Source organism: Manis javanica, chromosome 3 (assembly GCF_040802235.1).
Source record: "Manis javanica isolate MJ-LG chromosome 3, MJ_LKY, whole genome shotgun sequence".
NCBI lineage: Eukaryota > Metazoa > Chordata > Mammalia > Pholidota > Manidae > Manis > Manis javanica.
The window spans coordinates 127238579-127255164 of record NC_133158.1 but is presented as its reverse complement, the minus strand read 5'-3'; the positions used below and the strand labels follow the sequence as shown (position 1 = coordinate 127255164).

Sequence of the window (16586 nt, the reverse complement as noted above, 5' to 3'; positions counted from 1 at the left end):
CTTTTAAAAGGAATTAATACCCAACTTACAGGTTGGTGGGAGGACAAAAGAAGATGATGTGAAGTACCAATTAGGGCAAAAAGGGTTGCAACAAGTGATGTTCCTGGCATAATAAAAGGGTGGAGTTATGTTTTATCCCTTGTCAGAAGGACCTTAGAGAAATACATCACTGTCCCTCCATCTACTAGATGGGACCTCAAGCCTCCCCACCCCTCTGCCATCTTCCCTCCCCTTCTCCCTGACCCCGTCTCTGCCTGCAAACTGGGCAGGCACTGCCGAGGTGAGGACTGTGGTGTGGCAGGAAGTGTACAAGGTAAATACAGGATGAGTGCAGCTTGTGAGGTAAAAAGATGCCTGTGCTGACCCGTGAATGTGATAAGGGAAAAAGAATCTAATTTAGATCAAGCCTTGGAGAAGATTTTACTATATCTGATGGCAGTCATTGGAAAAGTTTTCAGGTACCAGGCAAAGTTTATCTAAATTCATATTGTAGCTCTCCTGAAGCTGCTCTATTCAAAGGCATGAACTTCAAGCAGATTATAGATTTATAGATTTTGGAAAGGCTTCTTCAGGTTAAGGAGCTCACAAACAATCCCCTGTGATGGCACCCTCCTGGCCGTTAGCATTTGGCCTGTTTTCTCTCCCCCCCCCCCCGCTGCAGTGTGTGGACAGAAGAGTCTCAGTGCACCCTGCTGAACGCGTCCATCACGGAAACATTTAATTGCTCCTTCAGCTGTGGTCCAGACTGCTGGAAACTCTCCCAGTACCCCTGCCTCCAGGTGTACGTTAACCTGACTTCTTCCAGCGAAAAGCTCCTTCTCTACCACACCGAAGAGACGATGAAAATCAATCAGAAGGTAGGAGTCTGGCCCCCACACACTGCATTCCTGTCACCCCGCAGAGCTCCACTCAACTCATCTCTCTCTGAGTTCTCCGGTGCCATCATTTCAAAGAAAAATGCCGCTAGGAATCAGGCCCTGCTTCATCCGCTCACAGAGCTCACTATTCGACTCCTGCCTGGGGAACATTTATTTTCTGTGCATGTTGTAGCCAGGTCATTCTCCCATTGTGTGGTAGTGCAGATTTATCCTTTACTTCTGTTTAGAGGGGTAAACATCATGCCCTTATTTATACACAAAGAGACTCAGTGCTTCAAAGCCAATATTCACCTTCGAGTTAGAAAAAGCCAAAAAACAGGTATATGTCATGCACTTAAGAGCCGTGGAGTAAAACTGTATTTTGCTTTTCCACAGTCGTTGTCACTTAGTTCTGCGGCCATGAAAATGTAACTCATTCTCTCCAAGCAATGGCCATCTTGTCAGGTCGCTGTGGGGATGAGAGCAGGGCGTATAAGTGCAGAGCAGAGTGCAGTGCCTGGTGCCGGGCTATCTTCCCCCACGGGCACAGTGTGTGCCTCTTTTTCTGTCTTCAGATACTTTATGTTGATAGAGGCTGAATTGTTCAGCGCTAATATATTCAAGCCCACATGGTGGATGCTCAGCAAATGAATATGGTAGTAAAGTGGTACCTAAAATGTGCATTTAAAACATCTAGGATGACCAGAAAGTGTCATCAGAACTAACCTGCCATTATCAATTTTAAATTAAGCATATTGGGTCTGGGATTTATTGTAACAAATTTTGATACACCAAGACAACCTGGTGCTATGCCCAGGTGAGGCAGGACAATGGGCCCTCATTCCCAGGATACACCCCTCATGAACTCTATTCTTTCTTATAAAAACTTCTCTTTTCATACTGTTATCAGTAGTTAGGTGATATAGATTATATGTATTGAAAAACTACAATAGCTTCAAAGTCAGAAGCTAGAACATAGGATTTGTTGTGTGACATATTGACACAAAGTAAGGAAATCCGCCTTGCATTTTGAGTACAAAAACATAAAAGAATTCTTGCTAATGTTTCTGAGGACTCAAGGGAATGAATATTTCAGAGAATGTTATTTAAAATATCTGCTCTGATTTCCTTTTGTTTGTGAAAGCCATAAACAATTCCAGTTCTAACCCTGTTCTGCAAATACATAAAGCTTAGCTCTCAAACAAAGTGTTTGTTTCTCAAGATCTTCCCTTGAGTCCGATTTTTAAAGCAAAGCTAGCTGTAATGCCTATAAAACTCACAAATCTCCATGGAATTGGACTTTGGCCAAAGTTGAATAGGCATCAAAAAGTGGGATATATTTCCATTTCCTCCCTTTAACATTTATCACTACAGTTCTGTGAATGCATTATTTAGGCTGGAAACAGGGAGTGAAACTACCATAGAAAAGTCTCAGTTAAAAATTTAGAACCAGTATCTGGCCTGCTGTCAGCATGATACTAGATCATCATTTGGTTTATTTGCCCTATTACCTTGTTTTTAAACATACAGAGGTATGCAAGAAATGAGAGAGTACAACTCAAGCATTTATTACAGACGTCTCCCATCTAACCACCACAAGGGAAAGAAATAACATACTTCCTGCAGCACGGAATCACCCCTCAGACCCCTCCCCATAATTAGCAGCTCTGTCCCCTGCCACAGGTAACAGCTATCCTGAATATTATGGCAATTACTTTATTATTTTTCTTTCTAGTTTTATCACCTGAGCATATATCATTAAACACTGTATTTTAGTTTTGCCTGGTTTTTAAACATTACATAAATGGAATCATATAGAATATTTCCTTTTGTGTCTGCCTTCCTTCACACAACACTGTTTGTTAGACTCATTCCATTTAGTAGTAGTTTTTCACTACTGTTATCATATCCCATTGTATGAATGTGCCAATTTTATTCTTTCTACTGTTGAACATTTTGAATTCTCTACAGTTTGGGGCTATTACATGTAATTCTGCCATGAATATTCTTAGATATGTCTCTTGGTACACAAGCACACGTTTCTACCAGGTATAAACCTGGGAATGGAATATCTAGATCACAGGGCTTATCTATATATGTGAAAGTTTAGGACACAATGTCAAGTAGTTTCCCAAGTGCCTGCACCAATTTACACTCCCACCAACCCCACAGGTATGAGAGCTTTTATTACTGCAAATCCTTAGAAACACTTGGTATCATCTGTAATTTTGAATTCAGCTAACATGGTGATATTTCCTTGTGGTTACAATGAGTAATGTTGTCAAGTGCCTTTTCATTTATTTATTGTCCATTTGGATCTCTTCTTTTGTACATTGTCTAACTCCCTTGTCAGTTTTTTTATAGGTTTTTTTCTTCTTTAGATTCACTGTAGGAGTTCTTTAAATCTAGATACAAACTTCCATTAGTTATATGTGTTACAAATATCTTCTCCTGTGTTGGGTCTTTTCACTCTCTTAATGTCTTTGAATGAAAGAAGCTTCTAATTTTTCAGTGTAACCAAATTCTGTCAGGCTGTTATTTTTTGTGTTTTGTTTTGGTGTTTTCATTGTCCTTAAGAAGTCTTTACCTACCCTGAGGTCATAAAGTCACTCTCCTAAATTATCTTCTAGAAATATTATTGTTTCTCCTTTCCCATTTAGAGTGAAATATGCCTAGAATTGATTTTTATGTAGGAATCAGTTTTCTGTTTTCTTTTTTTTTTATGAGTAGCCATTTACCCAAGTCCATTTATAAAAAAGACCACTCTTTACTCACTGAATTATTCTTATGATCCCATTCCATCTTCTATTTTCTTGGAGTTAGTATTTGGTCTAGAGTTTACAAGTTCAATTTTGACTCAAGGACATTAAAACATTTTAACCCCACTAATTTTCTCCCCAATTTATGTATTGTTATCATTGTATTCTATGAATACTTTAAGCTCAGGTACACATTATTATTATTTTTGTACATAGTAGATACTAACTTGGATGTGTCCTCACGATTTTCCATTTTTATTATTCATTCTTTCCTTTATCTCTGGTCTATCTGGGATCACTTTTCTATTGCTTGACAAACACTCTCAGTTAGTATTTACTAAGTGCAATACTTGCTCTAAAGAACTCTCTCAGCTTTCATTTGTCTGAAAACATTTTTATCTTACTATGTTTGCATTCCTGAAGGATACATTCAGGAAGCACAGAATTTTAGAGTGGCTGTTATTTTGTTTCTGTGCATTGAAAACATTCAATTATCTTCTGGTGAGCTTTGTTACTACTTAGAAATAAGCTCTCATTCTAATTGCTGCTTCTTTGAAGGTAATCTTGGTCTATTTTAAAGATTATTTCTTTGGTTTCTACAATTTAATTATTATGTACCAAAGTGTATATTTATTTTTATTTAGCCTGCTTAGTGTTCCCAAGGCTTCTTTTCCTGTTCCTAGATGTTCTTCATTAACTTTAGAAATTCTCAGTCAGTATCTCATCAAATATTATACCTCTGCTCTAGGTTAGGCTTTCTTTCTATATCTCTTGTGTTGTCTTATTCTCTCTCTCTCTTTGTATTTTCCCTCTTTTTGTCTCTCTGTGCTTCAACCTGGATATTAACCTATCTTTTAATTTGTAATTCTTTGGCTGTGACAAATCTACATTAAACCTATCCACTGAGTTCTTAATTTCACTTACTGTATTTTTCCTTTCTAGAATATCCATTTGAGCCTATTTTATCATTTCTAGTTTTCTGAAATACGTTCATTCTTGTCTTTTAAATCCTTCAACATAAAAAGTAAAATTATAGTTATTTTAAAGTTCATCTTGATGACCTCAGTATCTGAAGCCCCTATATGCCTATTCTATTTTACTTCCTTGTTTGTTTTCATGTTGTCTTGTAACATCTGGTTATTTGTTATAGGTGTCAGACATTATGTTTGCAAAATCATTTATAAAAATAATTTTAAGCCTCAGATGATATCATGATGTCATCTTTTCCAAAAATTATCTCCATTTTCTTCTGCCAGACCCCTGGATGCATTGGCCATGTGTGATCACCTTATTTTAACTTCACAAACTGAGATATTCAAGTCTGAACTGAAGTCCCTGTGAGGACCTATCTACTTCAGGCAGACCATTATTCCTAGGATACAGACAGGAAGAGTTCCAACACAGATGAATAGGGGGGTTCTCAGAGCCCCTGCTTGATAGACCCTCAGTGACAATTCCTGCCACTAGCTTTGCAAGGGTGTCAAAAATGCCACTAAGCTTTCTAGGCTCATAGCCCCCTTCTAGAATCAGCAAACACTCCCAGGAGAAATGTGGCTCCAAACACTAGACTCACTGTCCTGCCCCAGTAGTTCTTCACTCTCTGGATAGCTGTCTTCTGCCTTCAGTCTATATATATATATATATATTGAATATACAGTATCTCCATGGCAGAAGGTCTCTAAACCATGAAAATGGAACATGAGGAATATTTGAGATATTCCTAGGGAAAAAAATAAAAATAATCTCTGTTTTAATATCTCCTTCCTGTTATCCTCCCCTAAGGTCACCAAAAATAATAGTATTTTCCATAGTTACCAAAAAGTGGGCATAGTTTGACTTGAGACAATAGAAAGCAAAAGGATTATCAACTGAGCTGTCTTCATCTTTGTAGAAAATATCCAAAAGAATTTTTATATTAAAATTTTCACACTCTCTCTTATATTCCTTTTCTATAGCCTTTAAACACAGTGCCCAGCCTCTTGTCAATATTATAACTGAAGCTGCTTAAGCTAATAAGCTGGCATGTTCTTGCTCAGCAATTGGCTGACTAACAGGGAATTGCAAGTGAGCTCAAGCACCCTGCTTGCACTGGACACAAGGCTGTCAGTGGAATCATAAGCAGTGGCTGAATATTAATTCACTAAGGTTGTTGAAATCCTTAATGCTGAACCCCTTTGGAAATTTAAAACCTATTCTACCCACAGGGGTTCTCAAAACATGACTATCTGGTTTGAGGGTGGATTAAAATAAAATTTGGTGCAAAACAATAAAGTATATCCACTAAGGGTGTTTTGAATCCAATTCCAATATGTGTGGGGATGGCTTTTTTTTTTTTTTGATGGGGCAGTGGGGCTCCCAACACCACCAAACAATTTTCCAAAAACTAGTTGGGTGTCGTACAATTCAACTCAAATATGACACTATCTACCCAGAGATTGCATCAGATTCCACAGGTCAAGGGCTCAGTCCTACAAGACTGACCCCCAAGCCCCACCCCACTTATTTCAGATGCCAGTCACAAAGCCTGGTTACCTGCTGTGCATCTGACTGACCAGTTATAGATCAGAGGTTCCAAACCCATTCCTTGGGTTTGATCAATATGCTAAAGTGGCACACAAACTCAGAAAACATTTTACTTACTAGATGGATGGTTTATTATAAAAGGATATAACTCAGGAACAGTGAAATAGAAGAGATGCAGAGAGCAAGGTATGAGGAAAGGGTGAGGAGCTTCCATGCCCTCTCCAGGTATGCCACTCTCCCCAGATGTCCAAGTGTTCATCAACCGAGAAGCTCTTCTAACCTGTCCTTTGAGTTAACGTGGAGTTCTCACTACATCTGCAGGAATGGTTAAACCATCAGCCCAATGGCGATTGACTCAGTCTCCAGCTCCTCACTCTTCCTGGAGGTCAGGGGGGTGGGCCTAAGAGTTCCAGCCCTCTAGTCACAGGGTGGGTTCCAGGGGTACTAGCCCCCAACCTCAGGTGTGAACCCAAGTCACTCCATTAACATAACAAAAGGCATCTTTACTAACCCCAGCATGAAGGAAATTCCAAGGGTTTTAGGAGCTTTGAGCCAGAAAAGGGACAAAGGCCAAGATTATTATAAATCACAGTATCACATCCAGTTTTTGGTATGTGGTAGAATTACATCATATTTTATATACAACTGTCCTGGAGAAGACAGCTATTTTGCATGGAGAATAATTCTATAAATTATCCAATTATTCGTAACTCCAGACTCAGTACCACCCCTCATTCGTCACCCATTCTGAAGCCTTCTGGGTTCCTGACTTCCAGAGAATATACATATCTAGACCAGGTTCCTCAACCTCAGCACTACTGACATTTTGAGTGGGACAGTTCTTGGTCATTATGTGAGGGTGGGATGGGGACCTGTCCTGCCCATTGTAGCATGTCCAGCAGCATCCCTGATTTCTACCCAGTAGGTATCTAGCATCCTCCCGCCTCAAGGTGCAACAACTAAAAATGTCTCCAAACGGTGGCAGAACCACTACTCTAGGTGTTATCTTGCTTTGAGCTTGGATGCTATGAGATCCTGGAATTCTAAGCAAGGTTTGTCAGCACTGAATTCTTCTGCATGGCATTGGAAGGGTAAGGAGAAAAGGGAATAAAATAAGGTGGAAAATCAAAATGGGGGAAATAACCCAACATTTATAAATAGTCTACTGTGTACTATGTGCCTAGCACTATGCTAGAACTTTACAAAAATCACCTCATTTAATCCTGACTAAAACCCTACTCCTTAAACAACAATAGTCAGATTTTATCAAGAGCTTACAGTGTACCAGGCATGGCATGTACTAAATATTTCACAAGGACTCTTTTCAGTACAGCAGCAACCCCATGTATTAGGTGCCACTTTGCAGTAACGAAGGTAAACCCACAAAATGAAATAATTTTCCCAAAGCAACACATTCACTAAATAATTAGGTCTGAATTAAAATCTGTCTCTTTACCTTATAATGCTATTTCTTAAAGAGAAAAACATTATAGCATCCTCTCAAGAGAGTGAAGATATGAGTTCTGAAAAATCTGAATTCTGTGATTTATCCTCTGATGGCGAATAGTCATCAGGTGAATAGGTGAAAGAGAGGCTATGTCATTCCTTCATATCCCAAGAGGTGCTTAGGACCAGGAAAAAGCCAGGAGCAAAGAACAGAATTATCTTTCATCCCAGAACCCAAGAATGGACTAGCAATTACCAAAGGGAAAGGGGGCAGGGAGGGCAGGCAAGAAGGGAGGAAGAAGGGGGTTAAGGGATATTAGGATTAGCACATGTAATGTAGGCGGGGAAGGCAGTACAGCACAGAGAAGACAAGTAGTGACTATAGCATCTTACTACACTGATGGACAGTGACTGTAATGGGGTGGGGGGTGGGGACTTGATAATAGAGGGAATCTAGTAACCACAATGTTGCTTGTTTGAAACCTTCATAAGATTGTATATCAATGATACCTTAATAAAAAAATTTTTGAAGTCACATAACTATTAAGAAAAAAAAAGAATTATCTTTGATCCATAGAGAAGCTCAGGGTCCTATATTCAGCACCAGTTTACACAGAGTGGATATTCAACCAGGAGAAGGGCACCCTGAAAAGGTAGAAAAAATCATGCCCAGAAATTTGACATATGACATCTTCATTATTAGCTCCTTAAAATATAGGATATTTGTTAGACATTTGCTGAAACTGCGTATGGACCAGAGAATCATAAATGCTTTTGTGATTGACAAAGTTTATTTAGTCACTGCTCACAGAAACTGAATTCTGGGACAGCTCAGAGCACCTTTGTGCAGAAATGAAAGGAAGAATGTGCCCAAAATAAGCTTGCATGAAGCATCAAGAAGAAAGCATGGGGCAGGAATCTACTTCTTTCCAATTGCTAAGAAAGAGGAGCAAGGCAAAGGGCAAGGAGAGATTAGATATCTCACTGGGTACATCATGGACCTGGGGCTCCATGGTTTAAGCTATTCTCTTTGACTAATCCCAAAGATCCAGATGGCTTCTATTTCATTAGTGGATTTCCTAAGTCTCTTAAGTTTCTTCTCTACTCCAAATCAAGCAGAAGTGCCACAATAAATGTGAAAGCTCTGGGAAACTCAGAAAAGGGAAACCTCCCTCTAGAGGGACCTGTGTCTTGATAATGAAAGAAACCATAGTGAATAGCAGGGTGTGAATACTGTTTTCCTTTCTCTACCAAATGTTTCCAACAGCCCCGCCTGCCAAAATCAAACATTAGAAGTGTGAACTAAAGTCTAAACTAAATTTTGTGGGATTTACTTTTTTTTAAGTGATGGTAAAGAGCAAGAGGTCTCAAAAGAAAAAGAAGACAACATCCCAATTTACTCTCTCACCTCTGTCCAAAGAACTCAGAAGTTCAAACTATGCTTGTGGGCCAGAGAAACTCAACTATGTCAATTGCTGATCTCTACATTCTTTGACCATAGGGACTGGGTCTTCTTTTCTAGAACAGAACACAAAGCCTGGCACATCACACATACTTAATAAACATGTGCACAATAGTCATTGTTTGAGGACGCTAAGAAAAAGCTCTGTCTGCCTCTAGAATGAAGAATATTTATGTTTCACATGAACAATGCTTTTCTTTTCATCTCCTGGTCATTGTGGGCCAGGATGTCTGGGCTACTAAAGTGTTCTGAGAGCCAACTTGTGGCCCACATCTGTGAAGGCTATAGTCTTTGCTGAGAGCCCCACTTCATCACTCCACCCTTGTTTTATAATTTCTCTCTAGTGATCTATCTCTTATCATTTATGTTTTTGACACCTATTTCTAGTATACTATGTGGCACATTAGAGACACTCAGTAAATATTGCCTGGAATTTTTGTACTTTTAACCCTTCTCTGAACTAAGACTCTTGTCTTTTTTATAAAAGAACAAATGAAGAACAAACCCTCCCCATGAGGTGGCCCTGAGAACTGACAGACCCCTTCCTAACACCGAGGCTGGGCAGTCCCTCGGCCAAACACACCCCTCTATGGCCCCCACTCCTCCTCACATCTTTTTTTTTTAGGGTGAAGCCTGTCACTTTTCACTTCACACATGCCTAGTGAAGCATGTGCAAGCAGAGTCCAGCAGGCAGTTTCTCCAAATGTCCATCCGTCATGAGAATAAAACTAACTCTATTGATATAAAAGATTCTGAAAGTGAGGCTAAACAAAGAAAACATTCAGGCACTTTCCAAATTGGAGAGAAAAGGCAAATACTGGATCTTCATTGCCATGTAAGGGAAAGAACAAAGAGGAAAAGATGTCAGGACCCAGGTTTCTTCAGCCAGAGGGGGAAAGGTCATCCCTGTGGGGCTATCTCTGGGGTTTTCAATACTAAGGAGAATTTAAGGGATTTGGGAAAACAGTAAGGTTTATTAGCAAAACAGTATTAAGGAGAGAGATGTGAGTCTAAATCTTCCACTGAATGATTGACTGCGTCAGAGGTTTACTGGGTTTATATATCCATGTGTTAAAGCACAAAAGAAAAAATGACCTATTGTCATGGTAAAAAAAAAATTACATATTTTGACTAGACAAGTATATATAAAATTATTACTCATATGTTCTTTTGCATTATATATCATGCAGAGTCTAAAATTTATATCTTTCCTATCCTACAGTTTCCACTTACAAAAAATGATCTAAAAATCCTGGGATTTTTATCTTTTCAATCTGTACATTTTTCCAAATAAGTGTAGATCACTTAGTAAAGTTTCCATTTGTTGAAATACATTCTATGTATTCTAAACCAATCACATAAAATTATCCTCTAAGCATGTGATGAAATCATAAGATCACCAAAACCTTCACTCTAAATTTATCCTGGCCCTGGGAATACATATGGCTATAGTTTGAGCCATAGAAATAGACACAGAATTCTACGTAGCATTCAGCCTAATGTCTGCCAGGACACAAAAAAACAAGGAAACACGAGATAAGAGCCATGGAACAGTACTGCCCAGTATAACCACAGAACTGGTAAGTTTGCCCTCCTTGGATATTTCATAGCTTAGAATGTGGCACTTGATTAAAGACTGTAGAAGATCATGTGGACAAATGTGATATTCTAGTAGGAAAATGTTAATGAAAACTTACTGAGGCTTTACTCATATTTGTCATTTAATCCCCACACAAACCCTGCCAGGAAGGCTCTGTTGACCCCATTACACAGATAAAGAAGTTGACCTGAGGAGGCAAGTGACTTATTTATAGAAACACAGTAACACAGTAACCTGATCTCCTGAACACAAGTCAGGGGCTTTTTATACTACCTCACATGTTCATTACCACAAAAGAAGAACTCATCAGCAATAAACGTGAATGAATGATTGCCATATGGCAGAGTTTTCAGGGGTCAGTCACAGTCTAGTGGGAGCCAGTTTATGTGCTAAAAGGGGCTGGTGGCAAGGTCAGGAAGAGCTAGAGACACAAGGGCAGAGGAATCGCTCCGCACTAGCAGCGTGGGGCTGCGCCTCTATGTGCCACTGCCTTGAGGACCCAAGCCCGGCCATCCCTGCCCGATTTGGCCAGTCTAAACGTGCACATCTGAGACCCTGAATGGCTTGAAACCTTAATAAGCAGTTCCTGTACTACAGCCTTGCTGGACAGTCTCAAAAGTGATTTATATCTCATTTTATTTAGAAGACTCTTACCTAGTGACAGAATTATTGTCATTTCGCTAACAACCATTTCTTCAAAAATAATTAAAAGCCAAATCAATTCATAAGAGCATAAGAAAGGGGAAAACTCCATTTTTAATGGAATGCCATTTTTATGGAGACCATTTCAATAACTTAGTACTGTTTGCCACTGTAACTGCCTGCTATAAATTATCCTGATGCAAAAACATACAGATGCCTGATGCATTCATACTTTAATTTGGCTCTTTTTGAATTCAACCACAAATGGCTTGCCTGTGATTTTTTTCATGCTTTGCTTCAAAAACATCTTTTAAAATTGTAGAGACATGATCTGGGCAGCTTTAAAGAGGACAAAAATAAAGGTATCCCCATACTGCCTTAAATCCTGCTGATCTGAAAGGAATCCAACTAGTAGAAAATCTGTCTCATGGTAGTCACAGGCCAATTTTTATAGTAAGTTATAACCATTTAGAAATTCTGCTTTCTTGAAGATACCTTCAGATCCTTAATGTTGTGCTGGTACCAGCTCTCTGATGTACTTATATTTATGATTGTACTAACATTTATTCTTAGCTAATTAAATGTGAATGTGTCATCCAGCTCTTATTCAATGTGTCATCCATTCCATATGAGAACATTACTTTAAGCCTGGCTCATGACAAATGCCAGCATGCTCATCCTCCATTCTTAACTAATCAAAGAATTTTCCTGCTCTTTATAGTCAAAAAGTCCAATGATTGCAGCACAGCTAACAAAGCAAAGTGCCTGGGTGTCCACTAATAAACCTAAGGGAAAAAAATAATCCAAACATACTCCATTAGCAAAACTCATTCCTTGTTTTCTTCCTGTGAAATGTACAGGGCTAAATTGTTCTAGAATTCCAGGATCCTACCCCAAACTTCCCATCAATGTATCTCAAAGTTCACCAGCAGCCCACTTCATCTGTGTCTCTACATACACTTGTGAGCTGTGTACTGCACAACCATAGGGGTACCAGACACATTGTAAAAGTCATAGATCAATATTTACAATCATAATCTATAAATTGGTAATAGCAGTAAAATATGTGGGGGGGGTCCTATAAGATCAGTGTATTATGCCAATTTTTCAACAGAAAATAAATGTTTTAAAGAGGAGGCATAGTTTTCTAATTCACACTGTTGATTAGCAGTGGTCTTGTCACAAAACAATTTAATTCAGATAAATGAGTTAAATTAATCATTTGATAATGTGTATAACAAGGAGCAGGGACTTTTTCTCCCCTATTAGGAGGCATTTATATAAAGAGGGGAAAGAGGTAAGAATCCACTTCTCTCCCAGAAAAATTACTTAAATTACTTTTTTTCCTAACTTTTTAAAAATCTAGATCCATTGTTATATCAATTTTGTCACTGCCCATTTATGGATCAAGAAAAGAGAGACATACAGATTTCATCTCCTCAGAGACTGCTTTTTAAATTAGGAAAAATGTATTCAAAAGTATATCCAATAATCAATCAAAAGAAAAACTACACAGTTCTTTCATTCCATTTGTATCCAGACAAGAGAAAGAAAGAGAGAGGACAGGAAGAGGGAAGGAAAGAAAAACACAAAGCAGGATAAAGGACAGGCAGGGCAGGGTAGAAAAGAGGGATATAAAGAAACCGTAGGACCAAAGCATATAGAAAGAAAAGAGAGACGGGGGTGGGGATGGGGGGGAGGGACAGACACAGCAAGGAAGAGAAGAGGTGAAAAGATCAAAGGAAAGATATTGTTAAGGTCTCGGAGAAGCCCTCATTGAAGAGTAAACTTATTTGGTTCTGTTTTATTTTTCCTTGGTTTATGGAAAAATTTCCTTTGTTGTGTAACTGGGCATGAACTATTCATCACAGTTCTAACTATTCAATATCCCTACACTTCCCAAGATCCCTTCACGCAGCTCACCAGAGGTATAGCTGCTTTCTTGACTGCAGTTGCAAGGTGAGCAAAGTGACTTGGCAGAATAAATTAAGCCAAGCCAAAAAGATTTTCTTTCCTTGACAAAACAGATAGTTTTTCATTGTATGTGGACAGCTGTGGATGAATGAAAGTCAGAAAGGTCGACACACTGATTTCATGGAAAAGTGTGTTCAACAGGGAATAACTAAAACGCACCATGCTTATTAGCTATGGTGAAAAGAATCCATTAAAGTCTTCCAACTGTAATCAGTAATTAAACTACATATGGTGGAGCTATCAAGCTACATAAAACACTGTTTTAATCAGTGTGTGAGGTCTGAGGGTCTCCGGGGGCTCTAGTTTGAATATGAAAAGAATAACCCTCATTGTTATTTCATAGATCATTAAATTGGCCTCAATCTCCCACCCACTCCTAATCCCAGATACACGGAGAGGGACTGGGGGAGAGAGAATATCTTCCAGTGACAGTTTATTTCATTTCCCACAGTGCTCCTATATTCCTAAGTGTGGAAAAAATTTTGAAGAATCCACGTCCCTAGTGAATGTTGTCATGGAAAACTTCAGGAAGTACCAACACTTCTCCTGCTATTCTGACCCAGAAGGAAACCAGAAGAGCGTCATCCTAACCAAACTCTACAGCTCCAACGTGCTGTTCCATTCGCTCTTCTGGCCAACGTGTATGATGGCTGGGGGTGTGGCGATCGTTGCCATGGTGAAACTCACACAGTACCTCTCCCTGCTCTGTGAGAGGATCCAACGGATCAATAGATAAATGCAAAATGGATGAGATTATTTTCTTTAAAGCGCAAATACTGTTTTCTTTCATTCTTCACCAAAGAACCTTAAGTTTGTAATGTGCAGTCTGTTATGAGTTCCTTAATATATTCTTATTATGTAGAGCAATAATGCAAAAGCTGTTCTATATGCAAACATGATGTCTTTATTATTCAGGAGAAGAACTGACTGTTTTGTGTTGATTGGTTATTTTCATAATCTTGTTTTGATGCTGGAACTAGTACTTCCTTCTCTCACTCTGCCAAAATGAGGCTCAGTTATTCATTTGCCAAGTTTTGTGGACGGTATCAGTGTGATAAGGTCTGTGTTCTGAATTGTCAGATCTCTTGAAGACATTTCTGCAATATTTTTCATCATTCATTGTTTACTAACGCTGCAGCCAAAAATATTTTTTCTTTTCTTACTCAATACTGAGCCCTGTAGCAAGTGAAGGGACCAGATTTCCTAACTAAAGGAGGTTAAGCATTTTCCTTGTATTCCTACCATATCACTGTAAAGAAGGGAGAAACCCAGCCAGCTATTTTTCTTTCATTACTTTCTATTCATAACCTCAGATTTTTTAACTGATTTCCAAAAAATATGCTGTTTTCATTAACCAATTCTATAATATCTTCCTGTGGTTTAAATAGAAAATGAATAGAACCTTTTTCATATAAGACCCTGCTACTGTGTAAGGAGACAACATTTATAAGGAGTTTCATTATCTGAGAACTCACTGAATGTTGATAGATGCTCCATTACATTCCAGGAAAGTCTATGTTACTAAGATATGTGTGTGAAAATCTTTATTCCATTTCAACTAAATTGTTAAATGGTAAAATTAAGGTCCTACTCGCTGGTCAAGACTGGTGGACTGATTTCAGTGGATAAATCTATTGTGGCAAGTTAACATATTGGAATATTGTTCTTTGTGAATTTATGTTTAAGTTAATGAATGTGTAGTCTCTTTTTCTGACAAGTGTTCCCTAATGGGATTTTAAAACTATGTGCACAGAATATTGTCTCCTCTACATGTTTTATTTTTCTATTTACAATTCCCTTTTTTGTTGCTAGATTTTGTACACTGAATAGACTTTTTTTCTTAACACACATTTGAACTGAATAAGAGATTTAAAGGAAGCTTTTGTTCATATTGCCATTTACTTATTGTGTTGTGAGTGGGGAGGGGGGTGGGGAGAGGTTGGTTTTAAACAAAAACATTTCATCTTTTATTTAACACCAATATCACAAGGAGAAGATAAACATCTATCTTTCTCATCTATATTTAAGTACCTTTTTGTAACGTAGTATCAAAGTTTTCTAGGTATTGCAAAATTTTACAAATTGTGTTTGTGGAATGAGTGGTGAACCTAACCTGATAAAGTGAAAAGTATTCTGCAATATTGTAATTCATAGCTCAACTTTTCATAAGCCAATAAATCCCTAGGGTGTAATCAGGACTTCAAATGTGTAATTAAAATTTTTTTTAAGAATCCATTACATCAGCAAGATTTGAATATCTCTTGCATTTCAAGATAACAAGCGCAGGATAGTACAAAGATCTATGATGTTAAAGGTATTCAAAAAGATTATAGAGAAAGTTCCTTTTTTAACCCTCAAACACATATACACAATATTATGAATATCTGGGAACTATGACAGAAAATATGATTCCTACTCTACCTTAAGTACACAATTCTGAAGACAGTTGAGAAATCTTTGTGACTACAGAGCTGAAAATTTGTAATTTTTAATGTTCCATTGGCTTTCCTTCAAATAATCCAAGAGTGAAACATATGCAAGTGAAATTATTAGATGAGTTATTCTGTATTTTCCTCTGATTTTTAATTAGAAATTCCTAACTGATGTTTCAGATAAGAATGTAGAAAGTTCAAAATAATGACACTAATAAGTTAACTAGTGCCTCTTGAATTCCAATAAAGCAAGAGCCTCTTCAAGTAATTTAAATGTATATCCAATTAAATGCTCATTATTAAGGAAAAAGAACTAGGACTAATAATGTTTTTAAATGCTTGAACATGTTAACTGATTTAATCTTTATAATAACTCTATTAAAGGGAGCACTATTATTATCCCATCCAACAGGTGAGAATATGGAGGCTCAGAGATGTTAAGTAACTTCTCCAAAGTTATACAGATACAAGATGTTGGAGAGCTGAGAAAATACTGAGCCTATAGCTTTCCCATTAGGGTCGCCATTTCCACGGCTTTGGAGTCTTTCAGATAACCTTAAGGGATGCTGAGGTTTGAAAGGGATCATAGGAGTGAAAAGGAAAGAGCATTGGACTGGAGTCAAAAGATTTCATTCAAGAAATGGTGACTAGGTAACTTTGGACACCTCAGTTAGTCTTTTGACTTGTTTGACTGTAAAATTAGAATATGAGGCCAATTAATTGCTAAGGTCTCTTTTAACACTAACATTTCATCTTAAGAAGGAAGGATGAATACCTTTCTCCAGCCTTCAGAACACAAGTTTGATTCTCAAATACAATCTACATGTATTAGTCCATGGATTAAAAAGCCGACTCCCTGATCATCTTCCTCATAAGCTATTTGCTTCTTAT

General features: G+C 38.1%; 1 protein-coding gene across 3 annotated transcripts in view; it reads left to right on the top strand.

Moving 5' to 3' along the window:
- The window catches only part of KCNMB2 (potassium calcium-activated channel subfamily M regulatory beta subunit 2), a 246947-nt gene extending 231486 nt beyond the window's left edge, over positions 1-15461 (top strand). For all 3 annotated transcript variants that reach the window (XM_037003354.2, XM_037003349.2, XM_037003343.2), the window contains 2 exons: positions 662-857; positions 13715-15461. In XM_037003354.2, the coding sequence (XP_036859249.1) occupies positions 662-857; positions 13715-13999 (481 nt within the window). In that variant the 3' untranslated portion in view covers positions 14000-15461. The remainder of the gene's footprint in view (positions 1-661; positions 858-13714) is intronic.
- The last annotated feature ends 1125 nt before the right edge of the window (positions 15462-16586 follow it).